Here is a 21,514-nt window from a genome sequence, read left to right as displayed (position 1 = left end):
AGGTATAAGTATATCATTAGTATAGTAGTTCGAGTATATGCTTAGAGGTGCAAAAAATATGTAACAAAAATTTGGAAAATTAGAATGCCCATTAGGAACAATAGCATAAACATACATAAGGAATCAAAATATTAAAGGAACACTTGATACACTTGACACGTACTCAGAGATCATAATTTACAATGTAAAAATAAAATATTTTGTACATTCCTTCCCAGTAGACGACTTCTTCGCTCTGAAATTAATTAATCGTATCGAAAGTTTTTAAAAATTTGTCACATTAGCTGATAAAAAATATAACAAGGTTAGCATACCTACCGTTAGGGACACCCACTCAATAACTATTTTTTTCCTTATTAGTACGAATCTACCACAAATCTTATCGGCCTAAGACTCAACATCGTTTTTGTTAAGTATGAGATTAGATCATTCGGTTCGAATTCGAAATTCGAACAAAATTTGCTGAAAGAGAGCGGCTAATATTCAAAAGTAACGGGACAAATTAATAATTGATAATGCCGGCTAAAGCAATGATGTAGAAAATCGACTACATCGATATTCAGAGCTACTGTCAATAAAGTCACGATAGCGAATATGGTATCCAACACGATCTCCAACGAGCGTTAACGGCCATGGAACTATAGAGGAACAGTTGATTCATTTGAGTTCTCAATTAGCACGGTATTCGTCAAAATCAACTTAATTGAACTGTCACGTTACCAGATGTCAAGGAACCCTATAGGTATAGACTCTAATATGAAATGGGTTGTGTATTCAGTAGACCCTTTATTAGTTACAGTGGAACCCCGATAATTCGGCCTACGATAACCCGGAAAACCAGCTAACCCGGACCGATTTTCATCAGACAAAACAAACATTTTTTCATCACTTTGACTAAGTTTTTTAGCAAGAAATAAACAATACTGTATACAACTGTACGTAATTTATATGTATTGTGCATATGTATTTCTTGTTTTTGCAATTATAATGTGTATTTGTTTATTATTTATATGTATTTTATTAATTTTTACCACATTTTCCGGATAACCCGGATCGACCGCGGTCCCGATTAATCCGACTTATCGAGGTTCCAGCACTGTACTTATAAACTTCTCTGCACCTTTAACTACGATAAAATACGTCTTTCTTGCTCATCATGAGTATTTTGGTATTTATATGTATATTATTATACATTACATTTCATATAATAATAAAACGTCTTTTAAAATTAAGTTTATGTATATCTAATCCGATACTCTAGTTTGTCCTCTTGGTTTTAGGAAGGAAAACTAAAAGTTTATAATTTAGGAAAGGAAATTCGCCAACGTTATTCGGGGTTTTTGGACGAAGAGTACAGCATTGATGTAATCAATGCACGAAGTAGTGATTTTAATAGAACCAAGGCATCATTACAATTAATGCTGGCAGGATTATTTCCACCTACCAAGGATCTAACTTGGTTACCTGGTTTGAACTGGCAGCCTACACCATACGAATACGTTGGAAGACATTCAGACCAGGTAATAATAATGCTATATTCTGCAGATGACTTAAAGTCATCGATGGTGATGTTCTGTTTGATTCTGTCTCTGTTTGGGTTATTGCGGCTCTAAAAAACACAATTAATATCAAAAGACTAAGTTTTCAATCTAATAGCACATAAAACAACACCAAAAAATGTTACTCTACATCCTACCAGATTGAAAACAATGGGAACCTTCTCTGGTAACACCTCCGAGGCTTCTACAATAATTTGCAAGCCTTAACGGATGCTGAGACTAAGGAAGATGAGGGAATTTTACAATTTATAATTCACGTCCTATCTGCTCAGCGCGGTAAAGTTCCAACGAGAATGGTTCCCTTCGTACTCCAATCAGAGTAAACATGTACATAAATCAAAAATGAATAACCATTTTCAATTTCGTTGCAACACGAAACTACAGCCGCATCATTATTCCAATTCAATCAAAGAGTGCAGCAAGCACCTCTACCGGTTTCGAAACTTATTAGTCTCTCATCAGGAGGCACATATGCTGCTCTCTCTGACCCAACTAGGACAAACCTCGGCGTGCAGTTACGGATTGCAACGAACGGAATGGCAGGGATGGCCTAGCGGTAACTGCTAGCAATCGTTTTCGTTCGTTACAATGCGTGAATGCACGCCGAGGTTTGTCCTAGTTGGGTCAGAGAGAGCAGCATATGTGCCTTCTGATGAGAGACTATAATAATAATATAATAGTAAGGCTGTAGTTTCGTGTTGCAACGAAATTGAAAATGGTTATTCATTTTTTATTTACATGTTTACTCTGATTGGAGTATACGGAGGGAACCATTCTCGTTGGAACTTTACGGCGCTGAGCAGATGGGACGTGAAACGGGACTTGAATTATAAATTGTGAAATTCCCTCATCTTCCTTAGTCTCAGCATCCGTTATGGCTTACAAATTGTAGAAGCCTCGGTGGTGTTACCAGAGAAGGTCCCCATTGTTTTCAATCTGGTAGGATGTAGAGTAACATTTTTTGGTGTAGTTTTATGTGCTATTAGATTGAAAACTTAGTCTTTTGCTAGCAGTTGCCGCTAGGGCATCCCTGCCATTTCGTTCGTTGCAATCCGTGACTGCACGCCGGGGTTTGTCCTAGTTGGGTCAGAGAGAGCAGCATATGTGCCTCCTGATGAGAGACTAATAAGTTTCGAAACCGGTAGAGGTGCTTGCTGCACTCTCTGATTGAACTGGAATAATGATGCGGCTGTAGTTTCGTGTTGCAACGAAATTGAAAATGGTTATTCATTTTTTAAAATTAATATCCCTTGATGATTTAAGATAACGCATTATTCAAGTTTGTAGAGATATAAAAAAGGAAAACATTTCAAAAAGTCTGACACTTTAAACACATGATTTAATAATTGAATATATTTAAACTCCTGGACAAAATTAACGCACCACTCATATTTTTCTCAATAATCTTTTTTTACTGATAATTTACTGTACGACAAGTTGCCTATGGACCTTGTTTGACAGTGACAGTTGTTATGTAAGCTAATAGTAGTCTTGTTTTAACAATAATTTGTATCAAACTTCGTTTTAGACTAAAAGCGAGTTAAACTTTTCATAAAAAGTGCCGATTAAAGCAAATTGTGCCGATTAAAGATTGTGACAAACAAGCTATTTATTGTGATATTTTTCATCACATGCATGTTTGGTAGTTCATTTGCATAAAAATCAAATACAAAAATGAACCGCCAAACAAATTTGCCAATGGAGGAGGCAGTGCGAGCATCGACTCTCCCAGATGAAGGATATTCAATGCGATACGTTGCAGGTAAGACATCATTCCAGCATCAGTCGCAAGGTGAGGCGATATAATGAAACAGGGTCGTACCATCGAAGACCAGGGCAAGGGTGAAAACGTTGCACTAATCAAATTGATGATCGTTTTTTGAGACAACGGGCTCTCAGAGATAGGAGAGTCACCAGCAATTTGCTAAAAAATGAACTAGCAGATGTTCGAAATGTCGCGATATTGTCTCGAACAGTTAGAAGACGTTTACATGAAGCAGAATTGAGCAACAGGAAACCGGTCAAAAAACCCTTGCTTACCAGAGAACACAAGGTTCAGAGATCGAATTTTGCAATATTGCATCAAAATTGGACCGTCGATGATTGGAAACGAGTTCTTTTCTCCGATAAGACTATAGTAAGCCTAAAAGCTCTAGATGGGCGTGAGCGTATCTGGCGAAGGAGAGGAGAAAGGTTTGCTAACTGCAATATCTTTCCTAAAGTACCTTTTGGTGGTGGCTCTAAAATGTTTTGGGGAGGAATTTGTTTTGAAGCTCGTACGGAGTTGATACCCATACGTACGAGGTCTATGAATGCCCATTATTACTTAGCCATCATTATTGTCGAACATGTAATGCCTTTTGCTCCGTTTCTTGGACCTAATTTTTTATTCCTGCAAGACAACGCTCGACCTCATGTGGCTCGACAGGTTATTGGCTACCTAAATGATGTTGATATTCCATTATTAGAGTGACCACCTAACAGTCCGGACATGAATCCTATAGAGCGTCTATGGGACTATCTCAAAAAAAAAAAGATTTGAAGTCCCCCTATTGGCAATAGACCCCCTATTGCCAATCACAACCAACTCATTGAGGCCGTTATTGAAGAATGGGAGAATATTCCGCAAGCTTTCGTTGAACATTTGATATCAAGCATGCCTCGACGCATAAATGCAGTCATAAGAAGTAGAGGAGGGCCTACACGGTATTAGTGTTGAACCAGATGCATTTTATTGTGTTATTTTACTGATTTTTGTCGTTTTGTAATTTGGAGTTATGCTAGCTTATTTACGCATTTCCGGCAAAAACAAATCTTTAAAGAAACAATAAGGCAAATTAAGGTCATGATAAAGTCATGTTGGACTTATTTGTAGGTGTTTATTATTATTTCAATGTAACTTAGTTTTATTTTGTGTTGATATTGTAAATATTTAGATTAATTACAGTGGTGCGTTGATTTTGTCCAGGAGTTTATTATTAACACTTCTTATCTTTTAACTTTATTTGTCTTTTTTTATAATATCCTTTAAAGAGTCTTTCTGTCCTAATATAATACGGGGAGATATGAAAAGTTTAAAACGAGCCAAACAACGGTTAATTAACAATGGAGGTTGGTTTTCTCCTTCATGTGCCTCATCCTTAAGTAGCTATCATCATGGCCCATTTAGTTCTGTCTGCAGCAGTTCTGAAGAGTTCTATTGTTGTTTTCCGACTCCACTGCTTTAAATTTTTTAATTAGCTTATTTTTCCAGTTGCGCCCATAATTGTCCAGGCTTCAACTTCATATAAAAGGACAAAGACTACGTAACATCTCCAGGGCCGTAACTACGATGTTGGGGGCCCCGGGGCAAATGTGATCTGGGGGCCCCCTACCAGGAGGTCTGGGGAATTTATCCCCAGCGCAAGGTGGGTCTGGAAAAATGTTTGATATTTAACCCCTTGAAAGCGCATTTTTCCTCCTATGTGAACATCACACTCCCTTCTTTCTTTTTTTTCAGCATGTCCTTCAATAACTATAAAATTAGTAGCGCTAATGATTACAACTTCATCTGTATCTGACAGTGCGGACGGATTATCTACGAATGCGTTCGTTCGCTACAATGTAAATGGTCTTACTTTGTACCGAACGAATAACCACGCGAACACCTACGAATTCGTTCCTTCGTTCGTGTTCACTTTGATTTAAAGCACCTTAAGGTGCCTTAAGCTACTGCAGTGTGAGCCAAGCACACTCAGTGAAGCTGGTCAGTGTACTGGTGGGACTGATCCTAATGTGCTTATTTTATCTTATGTATACCTTTCTTTTCAATATGTAGTTCCTTTCACGTACCAAGATGTGGTCTGGGGTAAATTGATTAAGACATATTAGCTGGGACCTGGGGTCCCTATTCCGGTTGCATTTTAGTTTTTATTTCGCCAAAATAACTAATTTCCTCAGTCACAATTTATATGTTTACGAAAGGTCTCGGGGGCCCCAGCTTAGCCCGGGCGCCACTCTTACAATGGCATTTTGGGTTTTATTACGCCGAAAAGACTAATATCTTAAGTAATAATTTAAATTTTTATGTTAAGGTCTCGGGGGCCCCAGCTTAGCTCAGGCCTCAGGGGCCCTGTTCTGTTCCAATTGCATTTTAGTCTAAAAGACTAATTTCCCCAGTGAAAAATTAAAACTATGTTGCGGTCTTTTTAAAATTGTGTCATTTGAAAATAGTTCGCTGGGATCGGCTTTTAAAATACATATGTATTTTTATTTTCCTCGTTTATTATGCACGGGGCTCCCTTGGTCGGGGGCCCCCGGGCACTGCCCCGGTTGCCCCAATGGTAGTTACGGCCCTGAACATCTCAATACTCTAGTTCTAATTTCTATCAGTTTTCCATTGCGTAATACCGATTTTATTTTATTGAAAGCGCTTCTGGTCGGGCAGATTGCAATTGCGCGCAGCGGTCTGAAAGGATGAAGACCTAACAACCCTTCGGTCCAAACCTAACTTACGGGTATTAGAGTGAGAGAACCGCAGGAGGTATTTGACCGCTGCGCGCAATCACAATACGTCGTTTTATTTCAAGGCTGCGGTTCAAAATTTGCAGCCCTTCTTTCTCTGCTGTCTGCAAGGAGTACTTGCCAGGAGTATTGTATCGTTTGCATATCTGAGATTATTCACTAGTGTTCCGTTAATTGATACGCTTTCATTGATTTCTTCTATTGTGTTTTCAAAACCAGTAGCGTACTGATAGATCCGCGGGCCCTGGTTCCAGTTGAGATGCGGCCCCTCCCCATTAATCCGCCGCCCCCCCAATAATGTGGGCCCCCGCCCAATAAAAACACACATTGTATATTAAAAGTTTTTATTAAACATTAAATATAAATCATCATATATTTATAAAAACTCAGCTAATTTAAAACAATAAATTAATATTAATCCTATCGTTTTTCATACTAACATAATTATTGATTACTTTACTTCAGCAGTTTTTATAAATAATGAAAATCAAAAATTTTCTACATCTAAATCTCAAGTCATAATTAAAAACATTAATGTCGAATAACTAAAACAGCTTTTAAAAAATGAATATTAGAATGCAAATTTCAGGTATCTAGAATTATTACTTAAAAGTCGAGGGTTTAGTGTCAAACAACGTTGTCTAAATTTTTTGTGAAATTGAGATATTTCTATAATCGAGTTCACCGTTTTCGACTTCATTTAGTAACAAAAACCTGTATCTCTATCTGCAGCAGGTTACAAAATACATTAAACGTTAACTACCAATTGTGAAAAAATTGTTTATGTCAAAAACATCTAAGGGGTGATAACGTTATTTCACAGTGAATTTCGTGATACATCAAAGACAGTTATCGACTGTTAACGTTTATTGACACTAATATTTTAAGCTGTAATTGTAGACAGCGGTATTATTTATAATTCCTATTTGTTTGAAAAACGTCATTTTGATACTGGATAGCTAAATACATTTGTTTATTTTCGATATTGTTCGATTCTACCATCTGATTACTCATTACATGATTATATGATTACAATAATCTGATTACTCATTACATTTTTTAGTTTTGCCGAAGTTAAAAGAAAACATATATGTTATTTTCTTATTGTCGGTTACGAATATATTTGTCGTAATTATTTAATATTTTGATTTTGTCAGTGTTTAACAGAAAAATGTCCAGTCGTAGCACAAAACTTTGTATGACACGAAGCACTAGCGGGTCGTGGATCTTCCGAGGTAGCCTCTTGCCTTACAAATACAATGAAAAGTGAAGTTACTGGGAAAGACTTCGCTTTTATGTCTGAAAGTTGTTCGGGCCAAAATGTTTCTGTTTGCTGTTGAAACACTAAATATTTCAAAAATCGACCAGTTATTTTTTGAGCCCGGATATTCCCAAATGGAAAGTGATATGGTCCATGCCCACATCGAAAACGCGAGTAAAGGCTTGGAAATTTATGATCCATCGGGATGGTATATGTACAGTGATTAAAATTGCTTTAAAGAAATCAAAATACGAAGTAGTTGAAATAGATCAGGAAGACATTTTGAATTTTAAAGAACTTTAAATTCAAATGATTAAAAATAAAAAAACTGACATTGAAGGAAACGGTTTCAAATGGTTGAACATAGTTTGGCTACAATATACATATTATAAAAGAAGACACTGCACACAGTTATTTCAAATACAATTTTAAATCAGACAACTTTACGAAATTAAAAATACAGAGAATACAATTTCGAACATTTTCAATTAACAAACTTGTGCCAAGAAGAAAATATGACAAACCGTTAATAAAAAGTTAAAAGGTTTAGTAGAACACTGTGAGCAAAAATCAAAGACTAATATCACTTCTTTTACTAGAATCTTCAAGGAAGGGGTGATGATCATAATGAAAATGTTTCAGAAGATGAAGACGTTTAAAGATGGTACCTATAAGTATTTAGACATTTCATAAGTTTAATATTTGTATGCTATTAGAAAAATAAAGTTTTTTATTTAAATACACTTATAACATTTTTTATAATACAGGGTTAGTGCTGCATTGGATATCCTGAAAATTTTGAAAATATCACTGAATTTAAGTTAAAGGATATCCTGAAAAAAGGGGAAATATCAGTGAAATTTTCTCAACATTTTAGGGAAATTACATTTTTACATTTTCAACCAGCAGTGCTAACCCTGTAGTAAAACTATTATTATCAGGTGCGACGTTAACGGTTAGAAAAAATATATATCGGTAATATCAAAAAGCGTTATCAGGTCATTATTAGAAAAAAATTCTATTTTTTTCTCTGTAGAATAACAATAACCTGTAATAATTTCTACCATATGTCAAAGAAACCATAATAATAGTATATAAATTTACAGATTTATATTCTAATGTATTTTGCCTCCGTAATCACAAATTTGTTGGCCGATATTACGTTTCAAAACAGTTTTTCGCATTTTCTGCCACTTTATGTTTTTGTAGTTAACGTTGTTTGATACTAAACCCTCAAAGTAAAAGTAAAGAATGATGATGCTATAAATACAAACAAAAGAAGGATTTTTCGTCGAGTTTATTGTTTTGGGATTAGGTATTTTTAAAACACTCCTCAATACAAGTATAAAACTTGCAATGACTGTGTCAATTTGCAAAATTTTACAACTTTCTAGTTTACGACTAATCCATGAAACGTGGTAATATAAATATAAGTTTTTGAGTTAGAAGGTACCTACAGGCGGTAATTCTTTACATGTGTTGAAACCAGAAATTGGGTTCTAGTCAGTTTTAGTAGATAAAACAAGTACAGGACCTTCCAAAAGTTTTCCTTGTGTCTAATAATAAATTTTGTTTTCATTTTTTTTATAAATAGGTATTCTTCGTTTTAATTTATAAGTACCTACACAAAAATAAAAATTTATTATGAAGTTACATTTTCTATTGTGTACTTGTGTAGTGCAAAATGTCCCCATCAAATTAGAAAAAAAAGCAAAGAGCACACTAGAGCGGACCCCAGTGGGGCCCGGGCCCTGGTTCCGCGGAGCCCGCGGAACCATGCTCAGTACGCCACTGTTCAAAACACCGGATGTTAGTATCAAAGGTAAAATAATATCATTGAATTGGCTATGGATTATGTACTATAGAAAGGAACTACAACGTTAACTGGGTTTTATTATTTTATATGGTCAATGAATCTCTATATATGAAAAAACCGCGGAGTGCTACCATTTAAAGGGCTGCGTTTTTGACAAATGAGTGAATTATTCCCTGGGCACAGGTTATATTAGGGTGAGTTCTATGCACTTTTGGTACAAACACGTCTACATAAAAATTGTTCCTGGTTAAATTTCCTATCTAAATATAACTTTTTAAAGTCAAAGATACTTTTTTTTACAAAAATATATTCAAAAGAAAAAGCACAAAGAACCCCAAAAGAAAGAAATTTTGTTTTTTGTCCCATAACTTTTGTCCACGGGGATATAGGTATAGACATTGCTTCACAGAAAAAAACTTACATATTTTCTCTTTAAAATGATGTTTGGTAGAGGTCATTAGGATTTACAGTTTTCAAAATATGATTTTTCAAAATTCGCCACTCACAGCAATTTTGGGCAATTTTCCTTGTTATTTCGCAAATATTGTTCTGTAACTTTTTTCTACGTAACTTCAGGCATATGCAATGGTACGTGTAAGATGAATAGAAATCAATTACCTTTAAAATGTTCTACTGTATAATGTTGTACGACTTCTTTTAAGAATTTATACTTTTAACGAGTTTTTATATGTTTTACGATTATTTTTTAAATTTACCATTATAACTTTTTTTTCTACATTTAGGTATTTATTATATAATAAAAAAGAAAGCTTATTCTGTTTACTTTAACACTGAACCAAAAAAGTACGTAAATAGAATGAAAAAAACATTGATTCAAAAACGGGGAGCATTAATTTTCGTCCAAAGATCAGTATCGTTGGTCCAATGTAAGTAGATACATTAACTAATGCTTAAAAACATTAACTTCTATGAATTAGTACGTTCATTCAATGTACTTTCTAGTTAAGAATTAATGTACCGATCCATTGATTCAATGTACCGATACATTGATTCAATGTACCGATACATTGATTCAATGTACCGATACATTGATTCTTTACTAGAATGTACATTGAATCAATGGATCGGTACATTGAATCAATGTATCGGTACATTAATTCTTAACTAGAAAGTACATTGAATGAACGTACTAGTTCATAGAATTTAATGTTTTTGAGCATTAGTTAATGTATCTACTTACATTGGACCAACGATACTAATCTTTGGACGAAAATTAATGCTCCCCGTTTTTGAATCAATGTTTTTTTCATTATATTTACGTACTTTTTTGGTTCAGTGTAGATACTGCCGACTGCAATATTTTTCAATTATTTACGGTTTATTCATCTAAAGATTTAATTTACTAATCTTTTTTAAGATTATACCATTTAGAAATATTTTCAAATGGTTCCTATTTTATTTTACCTATTTGAATCGCTTATTTATGAAAGGCCTCGTGTCACTTTTTTTCAAATTTAAGTTTAACTTAGAAAATGCTAACCCATATATTCGCACATCGTTTACTTATGAAAAGCCTCATGTCGATGACAAGGGACTTTTCATAAATAAAAGCACTGTTGGCAACATAGTGTTTCAGAAGAAAGTAAAATTGAGAAAAACAAAAAAAAAAAGGAAATGTTAACTATTTCTTCCTACTATGAATTTACTTGCGAAAGATTTAAAAAAAGGAGTGGTTGTTGTACCTGATTTTATAGGTGAATTTCTTAGCAAAACCTTTAAGCCATCTTCCCCTTCGTCATTAGCAAGGAAAATTCATGAATCAAAGGTACCAACTCATCAAGAAAAAATTAATCACCTGAAGAAACTTTTGCAGTACGTCCTTCAAGAACACAAGTGGTTTTACAATGAACTTGCCCTATGGCCTACAGTTGCAACCAAAAAATGAGCAAAAATATATAAAATGGCATTTAATTTTAGCTAATTGTATTGTCCTAGAACTGTTTTAATAAAGTAATATTAATTATAAATAAACACGGTCTAAATTCAGCCACCAATCAAAATTTTCCCGTAAAACAAGACTTTTGTTTATTAAAGGCCTTTTGTCAGCTATTCTCAATAATAAAAAAATACAGTATTGATTTTAAAAAGTGTAACTAACATGATTTATTTTGAGTTTCAAGGTCCTTAAAATGTTTCGAAAAATCAGAAAAGTATAAAATCGTTTTTTATAAAACTAAACAGTTTTTTCTTGTTTCCCAAAATTTACATTTTGTGACAAGAGGCCTTTCATAAATAAGCAATTCATTTGTCGAATTAGCTTTTCAAAAAATTTACAGAGAACAAAAATTAATTACTCACCGGAGGGACCGCAGACGTTCGGATACAATTAGCGTCTCTTTGCAAAGACAATGACGTCGACTTTGCAAAGTAATAAGACACTTACTCAACACACACACTACACATGACACTGGATACCTGACTGAAAAAATGCACCGTACCTACCATGCCAATGGCCATTAGTTGTCGAGGCATCAGGTAAATAAAAAAAAAATTAATTAATGCTAGATATGTAAGATTGAATAATGAAATAGGTACTTACATTCCGTAATGTCTTCATGGGCAGGTAATCTTTTCAAATAAAAATTTATTTGTTTTATCCTTGATATGACTTTCACACTGAAGAAAGGAGATAATTCTTTCGAAATTGCTGTCCCATCCATCAATAAGTCCATTTCCAAATGCCACTCCAAAGTCCATATCAATCTGAAAAAGTGGAAATAGAAGTACAACTTTTTTTTATAGAAATCCAACAAAATAATTTATAAATAGTTAAAAATATATGTAAATACTTACCTTAGAAAAACCAACCAAATCACTAGTGCCAAACACCTCTCTTCAGAGTCTGCAGCTGCAGGGTAACTGTCTGCTAGGAGATTACAACTGTTGTCACGTGATTTTTTACACCAATAAAAACACTTAAAGAGTTTTAAGAAATGTATCGGTTTATGTACAAGATTGTTGTTACAACGTATTAATCATTGATTCAGGTATATTACGTTAAAACAATGATTGCGTTACATCAAAACAATGTATAGAGTTATTAATCAAAGTCGAAAACATTAATTTAATGTACGAAAACATTGATTCAATAAACGAGTTCGTAATTGAATGAACACTGTACATTAGTGCAACGCTTTATATTCATTAATTTAACCGCATAATCCTGATGCATAGTTTCGTATAGACAATGAACAAATTATTAGTATTATGAAAAAAGTCATTGGATAGATAAAACGATTCGTTGAATTAATGATTCTATTCATTATTTTTTAATGAATAGAATTACATTGTAATAATGAATATGGTCATTACATAATGACTACGTGTTTATAGTATTAACGAAATTTTCATTGAATCAATGTAAAAAAATTCAATGATTGGCGTTCATTGGTACTATGTACAATATTTTTTTCAGTGAAAATGGTGTATTATAAAAAATTCTAGGATTATTTTTGAATAAGATATGCTTTTTAAAAATGTAATAAGTACTTGCAACGATTTTTGATTTTAGGATTATTTTTAAATTTGTCATTATAACTTTTTTATGTGATTGTGTGTTATGATTGAATCTTATTTTTATAGGTAATACTTTGGATCCACTTGACTCGACCAAGAAAACTTCAAAATATGGATTAATTCCAATATTTACTGTCAAAGCTCCTGCACCACAAACTTTGCTTGAAAAAATAGCATGTAAATGTACCAAAGGATGTACAAAAAACTGAAGTTGTAGGAAGATAGGAATAGGGAACTTGCACTAAAAAATTTTTTTGGACAAAAATTGTTAATTTATGTTTTAAAATGTTATATTCAAAATATTACGTCTTAACAATGAATAGTGTACGTACAACATCTGATCAAATTTCCGCGCCTAAAATTTCCGTTTCAAACAACTTCAAAAGCGAGAGCTGGGGTCTGACGTCATAGGTCACTCGTATCGTTTGCCCGTTCGGTGGGCTATTGCATTTAATGCAGTTTGCCCATAGATAAATAATACAGTTGAAATATCTTGTTTTACGCTGTGGCAAAAATGATTTTTTCTGTGACAGGCAAAATATTAACATTTTATCTCTGTTGACATGTATCAAAAAGTTCTTTTTTATGAAATTACTTTTGTCGTTTCTTGTGTTGAAGAACAAAGAAGAAACAAGTAACTTAAAAATAAACAAAACTTTTAGTAATAAAAGTAAGAGTAACTAAATAGTATTGGTGCTACTATAGTATGCGGTCTACAGTCGGGTTTCTCCTATAGCTTGCGGTCTACCGAGGGATGCGGTGTAAGTATAAGCTGAGATGATAAAGATATTAACTAGTAAAATTACAATAATGATTCTTCTTATTTATGCGTATTATTAACTTTGTAAAGAAGGATTTTGTTGGCTATGTACACGTTCTATCGGTACGTCTGCTAATCACCATAATCTTTTCTCAGAAGGCTTTGAACACAATAATGAAAGGCTCTACTAGGTACTAATAAACATTACAATAAACTATAATCTTTATTATAATGCAAATTACACCGTAATCTTTACCAGGATATACGAAATCCTTCGATTAGAGGTAGGTAGATCAAACCCACGGGGTAAACCGTATACTATAATATAATGGTACCAAACTATTGTTATAAACGGATTTGCCTTGACACCTCGCATTTCTCCAATAGAATAGCTTTCACTACTTTTTATAAAAGTTGCCACCATGAAGACATCAACGGTAGGTAAGTTGTCAGACTTACCCTCGTCCGTCATATTATGCGTTTTAAACTCTTTACAAAGTAGCACTCAACTTTATTAATTTCAATTTAAAACTAAGCTGATTGGGGAACTACTTATTACAATATATAAGATGAACATAAATAATACCTAGGAATTTTCCATTAAAGACGATTAAAATGTAATATACCCGTGATACCTACCTTAATCGCGTTGTTTCCGACTGCTAGCCCGGTTGACCGTGACCCGTGACGTCGGACCAATAGAAGGACGTTCAAGAGCCTCCTAAGATATTTAAATTTTATAGCATTTTCAAAGCTTCGTAATTAGCGTACGGGTTAAAAATATTTGTTTTTTTCGCATGCAAGCGTTTTAAGATCATGTTACCTTATGTTTTTTAATATCATTTTAATATTTAAAAATTTATGCAAGTTCCCTATTAGTTGTCCAATATTCTGCCAAGGGTGCATGTGCATGGGTACTAAATAATTGTGGGAACTCTGATAACTGAGGTGTTAGAGGAAGATATTGAAGCTAATGCTAACAAAGAGATGGACTTTGATTTTGAAAATTTTTTAAATGTTAACGTTTAAATAATTTTTAATAAACTAAAGTGATGTTTTCTAAGACTAATGTTTATGTATTGGAAAAGACTGTAATGTTTATGTAATTTTTGTAAAAAAAAATAATTTTAAATAATACAGGTAAAAAAGTATCAAAGAATCACTCGGTTTCCATTATTTAAATATAGATGATATACCATTTTAAAGAACAGAATGTAAGCCCTCTTTATTGAGCAATATATAGTATATTCATGTACAAGAAAAAAAAAATGTGTGTGTACTTTTTACGCACGTAAGAAATTATACTTCTATTATATGATTTCTTAAAAATAAATATACTTTAAACAGTTTGTTTTAATTTTTTTAAACACCAAACTAATCTTGTGCTTACCGCTTTCAAAAAATTTAAAAAAAGTATAGGATTGCACTGGATTCGAACTCACGACCTCTCGATCTCTGGCCGAATTAGTCGAGGCTTTGAAGCACAGAAAAAGGCCTTACTCTCGATTTTTGGCGCAGTAAGACGGATTTTAATGCAGTTTGGTGCGTTGGATTCGTGAGAATGTCAGGAAATTTTGTGAACTATTGTAATGAATAAGAAATCTGAACTTGCATTTGTGCATAAGAAAAATTCATTTCAAAAGTGCATTTTGAAATAGGCAATTATTATAAATTTGCAACCCGGTAAATAGTTGGGCAATATCCCGATTAATTATTTTAATTATTTTTAATCATTTATATGTCCATATAATAATAGTCTAAGATGTCAATAACCATTAATAATAAACAAAAAAAATTTCCTTATGTGGGAATCGAACCAAGTACTAACAGGTCCGTAGCTAAATACACATACCGCTAATCTACGCAGACACTTGCTAGACAACGGCGATATTAGGTATAAACAAAACAAATTGGTAAGTAAAAATTGTAAAGAAAATTACTACATATTTAAATGTATTATAAAATTAATATATATATATATTCCTAAATTTTAGAAGAAACATTCGTAAATAGGTAATATTAATATCTATTAATGTTACTAAATGAAATATAAATATTTTGACGTTTCACAATTTGACAAGTGCCTTAAAATTTTTAAAGCACCGGTGCTTTAAAGTAGCATTTTTAACGCTCCTATGGAGTGCTATAAATTGCATTTTTAACACTTTTTTAGAAAAATATATTTAAAAACACTAATATATTCTTTCCACACCTTTTCTGGACTGAGAAATACATAAATTAAAACATTTAGTAACGAACTCCATACTGCCTGTGTGCGCAGATTACTAAAATTTCACCCTCAATGAAATCGCGCCTAAAGAAGTATAACTTCAAAAAGGCAGTATAACGATTAACTAACCTTTGCTTGTTGTTTCTCTTCCCACAAATTTTAAAACGCAACAACCATACATATCCAAACCGTCAACCGTCCACACCACAGCTGTGCTACAGCTGCCATATTGGATAATTTTTGACATGCCATTTGAACATCCAATCAGAACAAAGTTATAATGCGCATGCACCCGGATCGTAGGTTTTAACATATAAAAATTCACCCTCATATCGCGCGTAAAGAAGGATAACTTCAAAATGTTATAATGAGAAATTTAAAAAATAATCCTAAAATCAAAAATCGTTGCAAGTACTTATTACATTTTGAAAAATAATATCTTATTCAAAAATAATCGTAAAAAATGTAAAAAATAATATTTTTTTATATTAGGTATTATATAATATTATATAATATATAATATATTATATAATAATATTATTTTATTTTTATATTATATTATAAAAAATCGTTAAAATTATAAAAACTTGAAAAACCATAATCCCTTTTAAAAAAAGTCGTACAAAGTTATACGGTTATACGGTCGACCATTTTAAAGGTAATTGATTTATATTCCTATTACGTGCACCATTGCATATATGTACCTAAAGTTACGTAGAAAAAGTTACAGAACAATATTTGCGAAATAACAAGGAAAATTGCCCAAAATTGCTGTGAGTGGACAACTTTGAAAAATCATATTTCGAAAACTGTAAATCCTAATTACCTCTACCAAACATTATTTTAAAGAGAAAATATTTAATTTTTTTTTCTATGAAGCAGTGTCTATACCTATATCCTCGTGGACAAAAGTTATGGGACAAAAAACAAAATTTCTTTCTTTTGGGTTTGTTTGTGCTTTTTCTTTTGAATATATTTTTGTAAAAAAAAGTATCATTGACTTTAAAAAGTGATATTTGGATAGGAAATTTAACCAGGAATAATTTTTATGTAGATATGTTTGTACCAAAAGTGCATAGAACTCACCCTAATGTAACCCGTGCCCAGGGACTAATTCACCCATTTCTCAAAAACGCACCCCTTTAAATAGTAGCACTACGCGGTTTTTTGAAGTTATACTTCTTTAGACGCGATTGAGAGTAAAATTTCATAATACTGCGCGCATGCGCACACAGACAGTATGGCGTTTAGTTGCTATCTTTCAAGTTATGTATAAATATATCAGTGCAAGAAAAGGTGTGAAAAGAATATACTAGTGTTTTTAGTAAATATATTTATTATAATTTTTGTGTCTTTGGATTTGTCTTCCTCAGGAGTAAGATGAGTATTATTAAAACATTTTATTGTATATTTATTATACTTCACCTTACCTGTTTGTTACCGTGAATTGTCATTAGCTACGTCCGAACCGATACAGACACAGTCCTCGTAGCGTATTTGGTATAGCATTCGGCCAAAGATCGAGAGGTCTTGAGTTCGAATCCGGAGCAATCCTATACTTTATTTTTTTATTTTTTTGAAAGTGGTAAGCACAAAATTAGTTTGGTGTTTAAAAAAATTAAAACAAGCTGTTTAAAATATATTTATTTTTAAGAAATCATATAATAGAAGTATAACTTCTTACGTGCGTACAAAGTACACACACATTCTTTTTTTTATATATATAGATGTCCATTGACCATATGAAATAATAAAACCCCGTTAACGTTGTAGTTCATTTTAGTTATCTTATTTTGAATATATTATTCAATAGCCTAGAATACAGATTTACCAGACCTGTTAAATTAGATACGACTTAATAACTTAGCCATTAAAAAAAATAGGCTAAGCTTATTTCCTTTCATTCTTTACAGTTAGGACTAATAAATGAATCAATATTTTTTTGTATCTAATATTTTTTATTTATTTCAGGAATTATTCGGTTTTGGATGTGAAAGATGGGATCCGATATTCCAAGACTTCTTAGCATCAAACGATCTTAGCAAATATGACAAGCTACTAGCAACTCTTACTAATAAAACAGGAGAACCCTGTAACTCTCTCTTAAGAGGTTATCTTTTATATTTTGGATTTCAAATTTTGGTAAGACCAATAGATAGATCTCGAACCTATAATGACTAAATTTTGTGATGAGTGCTCTAATAACCGGCAAAATTCAGAATACGTAAATGACGGAAAACATAATACGTTGTAAAATAAAAAGAGATGAAACTAGAAGAGGTGGAAAATTTAGGGATATAAACCTTTAAAGTACCCCCGCACAAACCTTGTGGAAATTAGGTCCCAGTGGATTTCGTTCATACTTTGGGCAAATACTCTGAAACATCCTGATAAAAAGTTCTCATGGGCACAACTCAATCGTATTAAGGGTTTTCAAGATATATAGGCACAAACTCGGAAAATTATAAAATTTACTGGGTATTCTAATTCCCTGAGTTGCTGGTTATCTGGCAACTTGTAGAAGTTTGGATCAAAGAAAAGTACTAGTAGTCTAGGATTTTTTCCTGGCTATCCAATGGCGACCTTTACTTTAACCTTGACCTTCAACGGACGTCATCTTCTAGAATTTCGAGGGTTTTCATCATTAAATTGATATAAATAGATTACTCATGGGTTATTGGGATCGCTCAACACGAATATGCCATCAGAATTGACTTCCGGAGGACGTGGTGACCAGGATCACTGCAAGGGACGTCATTTTCTAAAGTTTCGATGGTTTTCGGCATTTAATTGATGCAAATGAATTACTGGAGGGTTTTTTGAGGTCGCTAAACACGAATATGCCACCAGATCCGACTCCCGGAGCACCTGGTTTCCAAGGTCAATGAAAGGGGTTCCTGAAATTTCGAGGGTCTTTGGTACTACATTAATGCAAACGGATTAGTTATAGGTTTTTGGGGTTGCTGAACACGAATACGTGATCAGCACAGACACAGGAGCACCTGCTGCCTAAGACAAGTTATCTTCTGGAGTTTCAGAGCAATCAAATGGAAGAATCAAATGAATTACTCTTAGGTTTTTAACTCCAGAAGATAACCTGTGTTAGGCACCAGGTGCTCCTGTGACTGTGATGATCACGTATTCGTGTTCAGCAACCCCAAAAACCTATAGCTAATCCGTTTGCATTAACATCCGTTAGTAACAAAGACCCTAGAAACTCCAGGAGCGCCTTTCATTGACCTTGGAAACCAGGTGCTTCGGGAGTCGGTTCTGGTAATATATTCGTATTTAGCGACCTCAAAAAAATCCTCCAGTAATTCATTTGCATCAATTAAATCCCGAAAACCATCAAAACTCTAGAAGATGACGTCCCTTGCAGTGGCCCTGGCCACCACGTCTTCCGGAGGTCAATTCTGATGGCATATTCGTGTTTAGCGATCCCAAAAACCCATGAGTAATCTGTTTATATCAATTTAATGCTGAAAACCCTCGAAACTCTAGAGATGACTTCCGTTGAAGGTCAAGGTCAAAATAAAGGTCCTCATTGGATAGCCAAGAAAAAATCCTAGACTACCAGTACTTTTCCTTGATCCAAACTTCTACATGTTGCCAGATAACCAGTAACTCAGGGAATTGGAATACCCAGTAAATCTTATAATTTTCCGAGTTTGTGCCTCTATATCTTGAAAATCCTTCATACGATTCAGTTGTGCCCATGGGAACTTTTTATCAGGATGCTTCAAAGAGTATTTCCCAAAATATGAACGAAATCCACTGGGACCTAATTTACATAAGGTTTGTGCGGGTTACTTTACATTAGATTTATAGTTTCCCATCTTTAGACGTATCGGATGATTTTGGTAACTACCATTGTGACAGTGGCAGTTTTAATTGACATACTCCTCTGATACTCCCAGAGGTGGGAAGCTATCAATATAATGTAAATTTATAGGTTTCTATCCCTAAATTTTCCACCTCTACTACACTCACTACCACAAAATTCCGTCATTAAAAATTTTTGGTTTGCCAACTTATAACTTTATTATTGTTGTACTCCAATTTTCAATATTCTTGCATCCGTTTGTAGGTACATGTATTGATATCGTTTGTTATTCCGGCAACAAAAAAAATTTGTTTAGATTAGGCATTTTACGGGGCTGAGTGGAAGCGTTGTGTTTTCTCCTAACTAAAAAATTTTGTGGAAAAATTGAAGAGCCGATTGTGTTTCATAGTCCTTTCGTATTATCCCGGAGGCATTAACCCGGAGCATCCCAAATAAAAACACTGATTGACTCATAAACATAAATATTTTAAATAGAGGTTGGATTGAAAATAGCTACTCGCCATCATCCTAGGCCTCCAAAAAATTTGGTACAGTTATGACCCTGGCAGAGGAATATCGGCCTGTTCCCCAGGCAATAATAACACATCTTATTTATTCGATGCGGAACAGATTGCGAGCAGTCGTTGTTGCGAGAGGTGGACATACCCTCTATTGAATTGTTTTGTTTTGTTGTTAATTTTGTTTTGTTAATTTTAGTGCGTTTATATTTCTAATTAAATAAAACTTCAAAGCACTGTTTTTATTTGCAGCTTTTACAAGAAAAGAGATATTCGGATAATTTAACAAACAAAATCTAAGGGATGCGTCCGGGATAATACGAAAGGAGTATATATAATACGAAACAAAATCAGCCCTTTCATTTTTCCACAGAATTTTTTAAAGTTAGTAGAAAATACAACACTTCCATTCACTCCCGTATAATGCCATTTAAGCAAAAATCTTTTTTCTACAACCGTATTAAAAATGCAATTTTAGCACTCCATACGAGCGTTAAAAATGCTACTTTAAGGCACTAGTGCTTTAAAATTTTTAAGGCACGGCAGTTCGTATTGACCGTATAGGCCATTTTGATGTAATGTCAAAAAAATATAAAAATGGAGTGTCAGTCAAGTTCAAGTAAAAGTTTTTGTAAATATTGTCCTGTAATTACGTTTGTAGAAAAAATGTTGTATGATATGCGTGTTAAAAAGTACATTTTTAAGGCACTCATGTGAATTGCAGAACTCGCTTTCGCTCATTCAGCAAACTTTCACATGCGTGCCTTAAACGTGTACTTTTAAGACTTATGTCATAAATAACTATTATTACTGGAATAATAACAAACGATATTAATACATAATACCTACAAACTGATGCTAGAATCTTAAAAATCGGAGTACAAAATAAAAAGTTATAAATTGTCAAACGTAATCAAATATTTTTAGCGGCGAAATTTTGTGCCGGTGAGTGTAGTTTCATCTCTTTTTATTTCACAAAGTATTATGTTTACCGCCTTATACGTTATTTTGCAGGTTATGAGCGCACTCATCACTGTATATTTGATTGCATAATTTATAGTCATATAGTTTCTGAACCAAATAAAAAGTAGCCTCAAAAAATAGGTGATTTCATTAGTGGAAACTTACAGCTATTCGTATTACCTCCTATTTGTGTAATAAATAGCTTGCTTTTTTGATATCTCCTCCGGTTCGTGCGTGTCCATGGTGGGGGTACCCTGAAACGATGCCAGCGTGATTAGCGGCGAAATATGACAATTTTGGAGCTCTCTATGTAATGTCATTGTCATTGTTTGTATAAAATTGTTTATCAAAAATGGTAAATAAATGTTGCGTATTTAATTGTGCTAATAATAGCTAAAATAATAAGTGTAGTTTTTATAAATCTGCAATAATTACATGTAAATTAGAGAAAAGATTTAAACTAGGAGGAATAAACTCAATAGACTGATTCACAACCAATAATGTCACTCATCTTCTTTTTTTGGTTGACCATGTTTGCCTTCGA

At 33.4% G+C, this 21,514-nt stretch overlaps 1 protein-coding gene across 1 annotated transcript in view; it reads left to right on the top strand.

The window, feature by feature from the left end:
- LOC114330863 (venom acid phosphatase Acph-1) overlaps window positions 1-21,514 on the top strand; it is a 55,119-nt gene that overhangs the window by 10,512 nt on the left and 23,093 nt on the right. Inside the window, exons 3-4 of the mRNA XM_028280285.2 lie at window positions 1,281-1,520; window positions 17,638-17,808. Coding sequence (XP_028136086.2) covers window positions 1,281-1,520; window positions 17,638-17,808 — 411 coding nt within the window. The remainder of the gene's footprint in view (window positions 1-1,280; window positions 1,521-17,637; window positions 17,809-21,514) is intronic.

This window comes from Diabrotica virgifera, chromosome 7, assembly GCF_917563875.1.
Source record: "Diabrotica virgifera virgifera chromosome 7, PGI_DIABVI_V3a".
Taxonomy (NCBI): Eukaryota; Metazoa; Arthropoda; class Insecta; order Coleoptera; family Chrysomelidae; genus Diabrotica; species Diabrotica virgifera.
The sequence above is the reverse complement of the archived record's forward strand: the minus strand, read 5'-3'. Positions and strand labels throughout refer to the sequence as shown.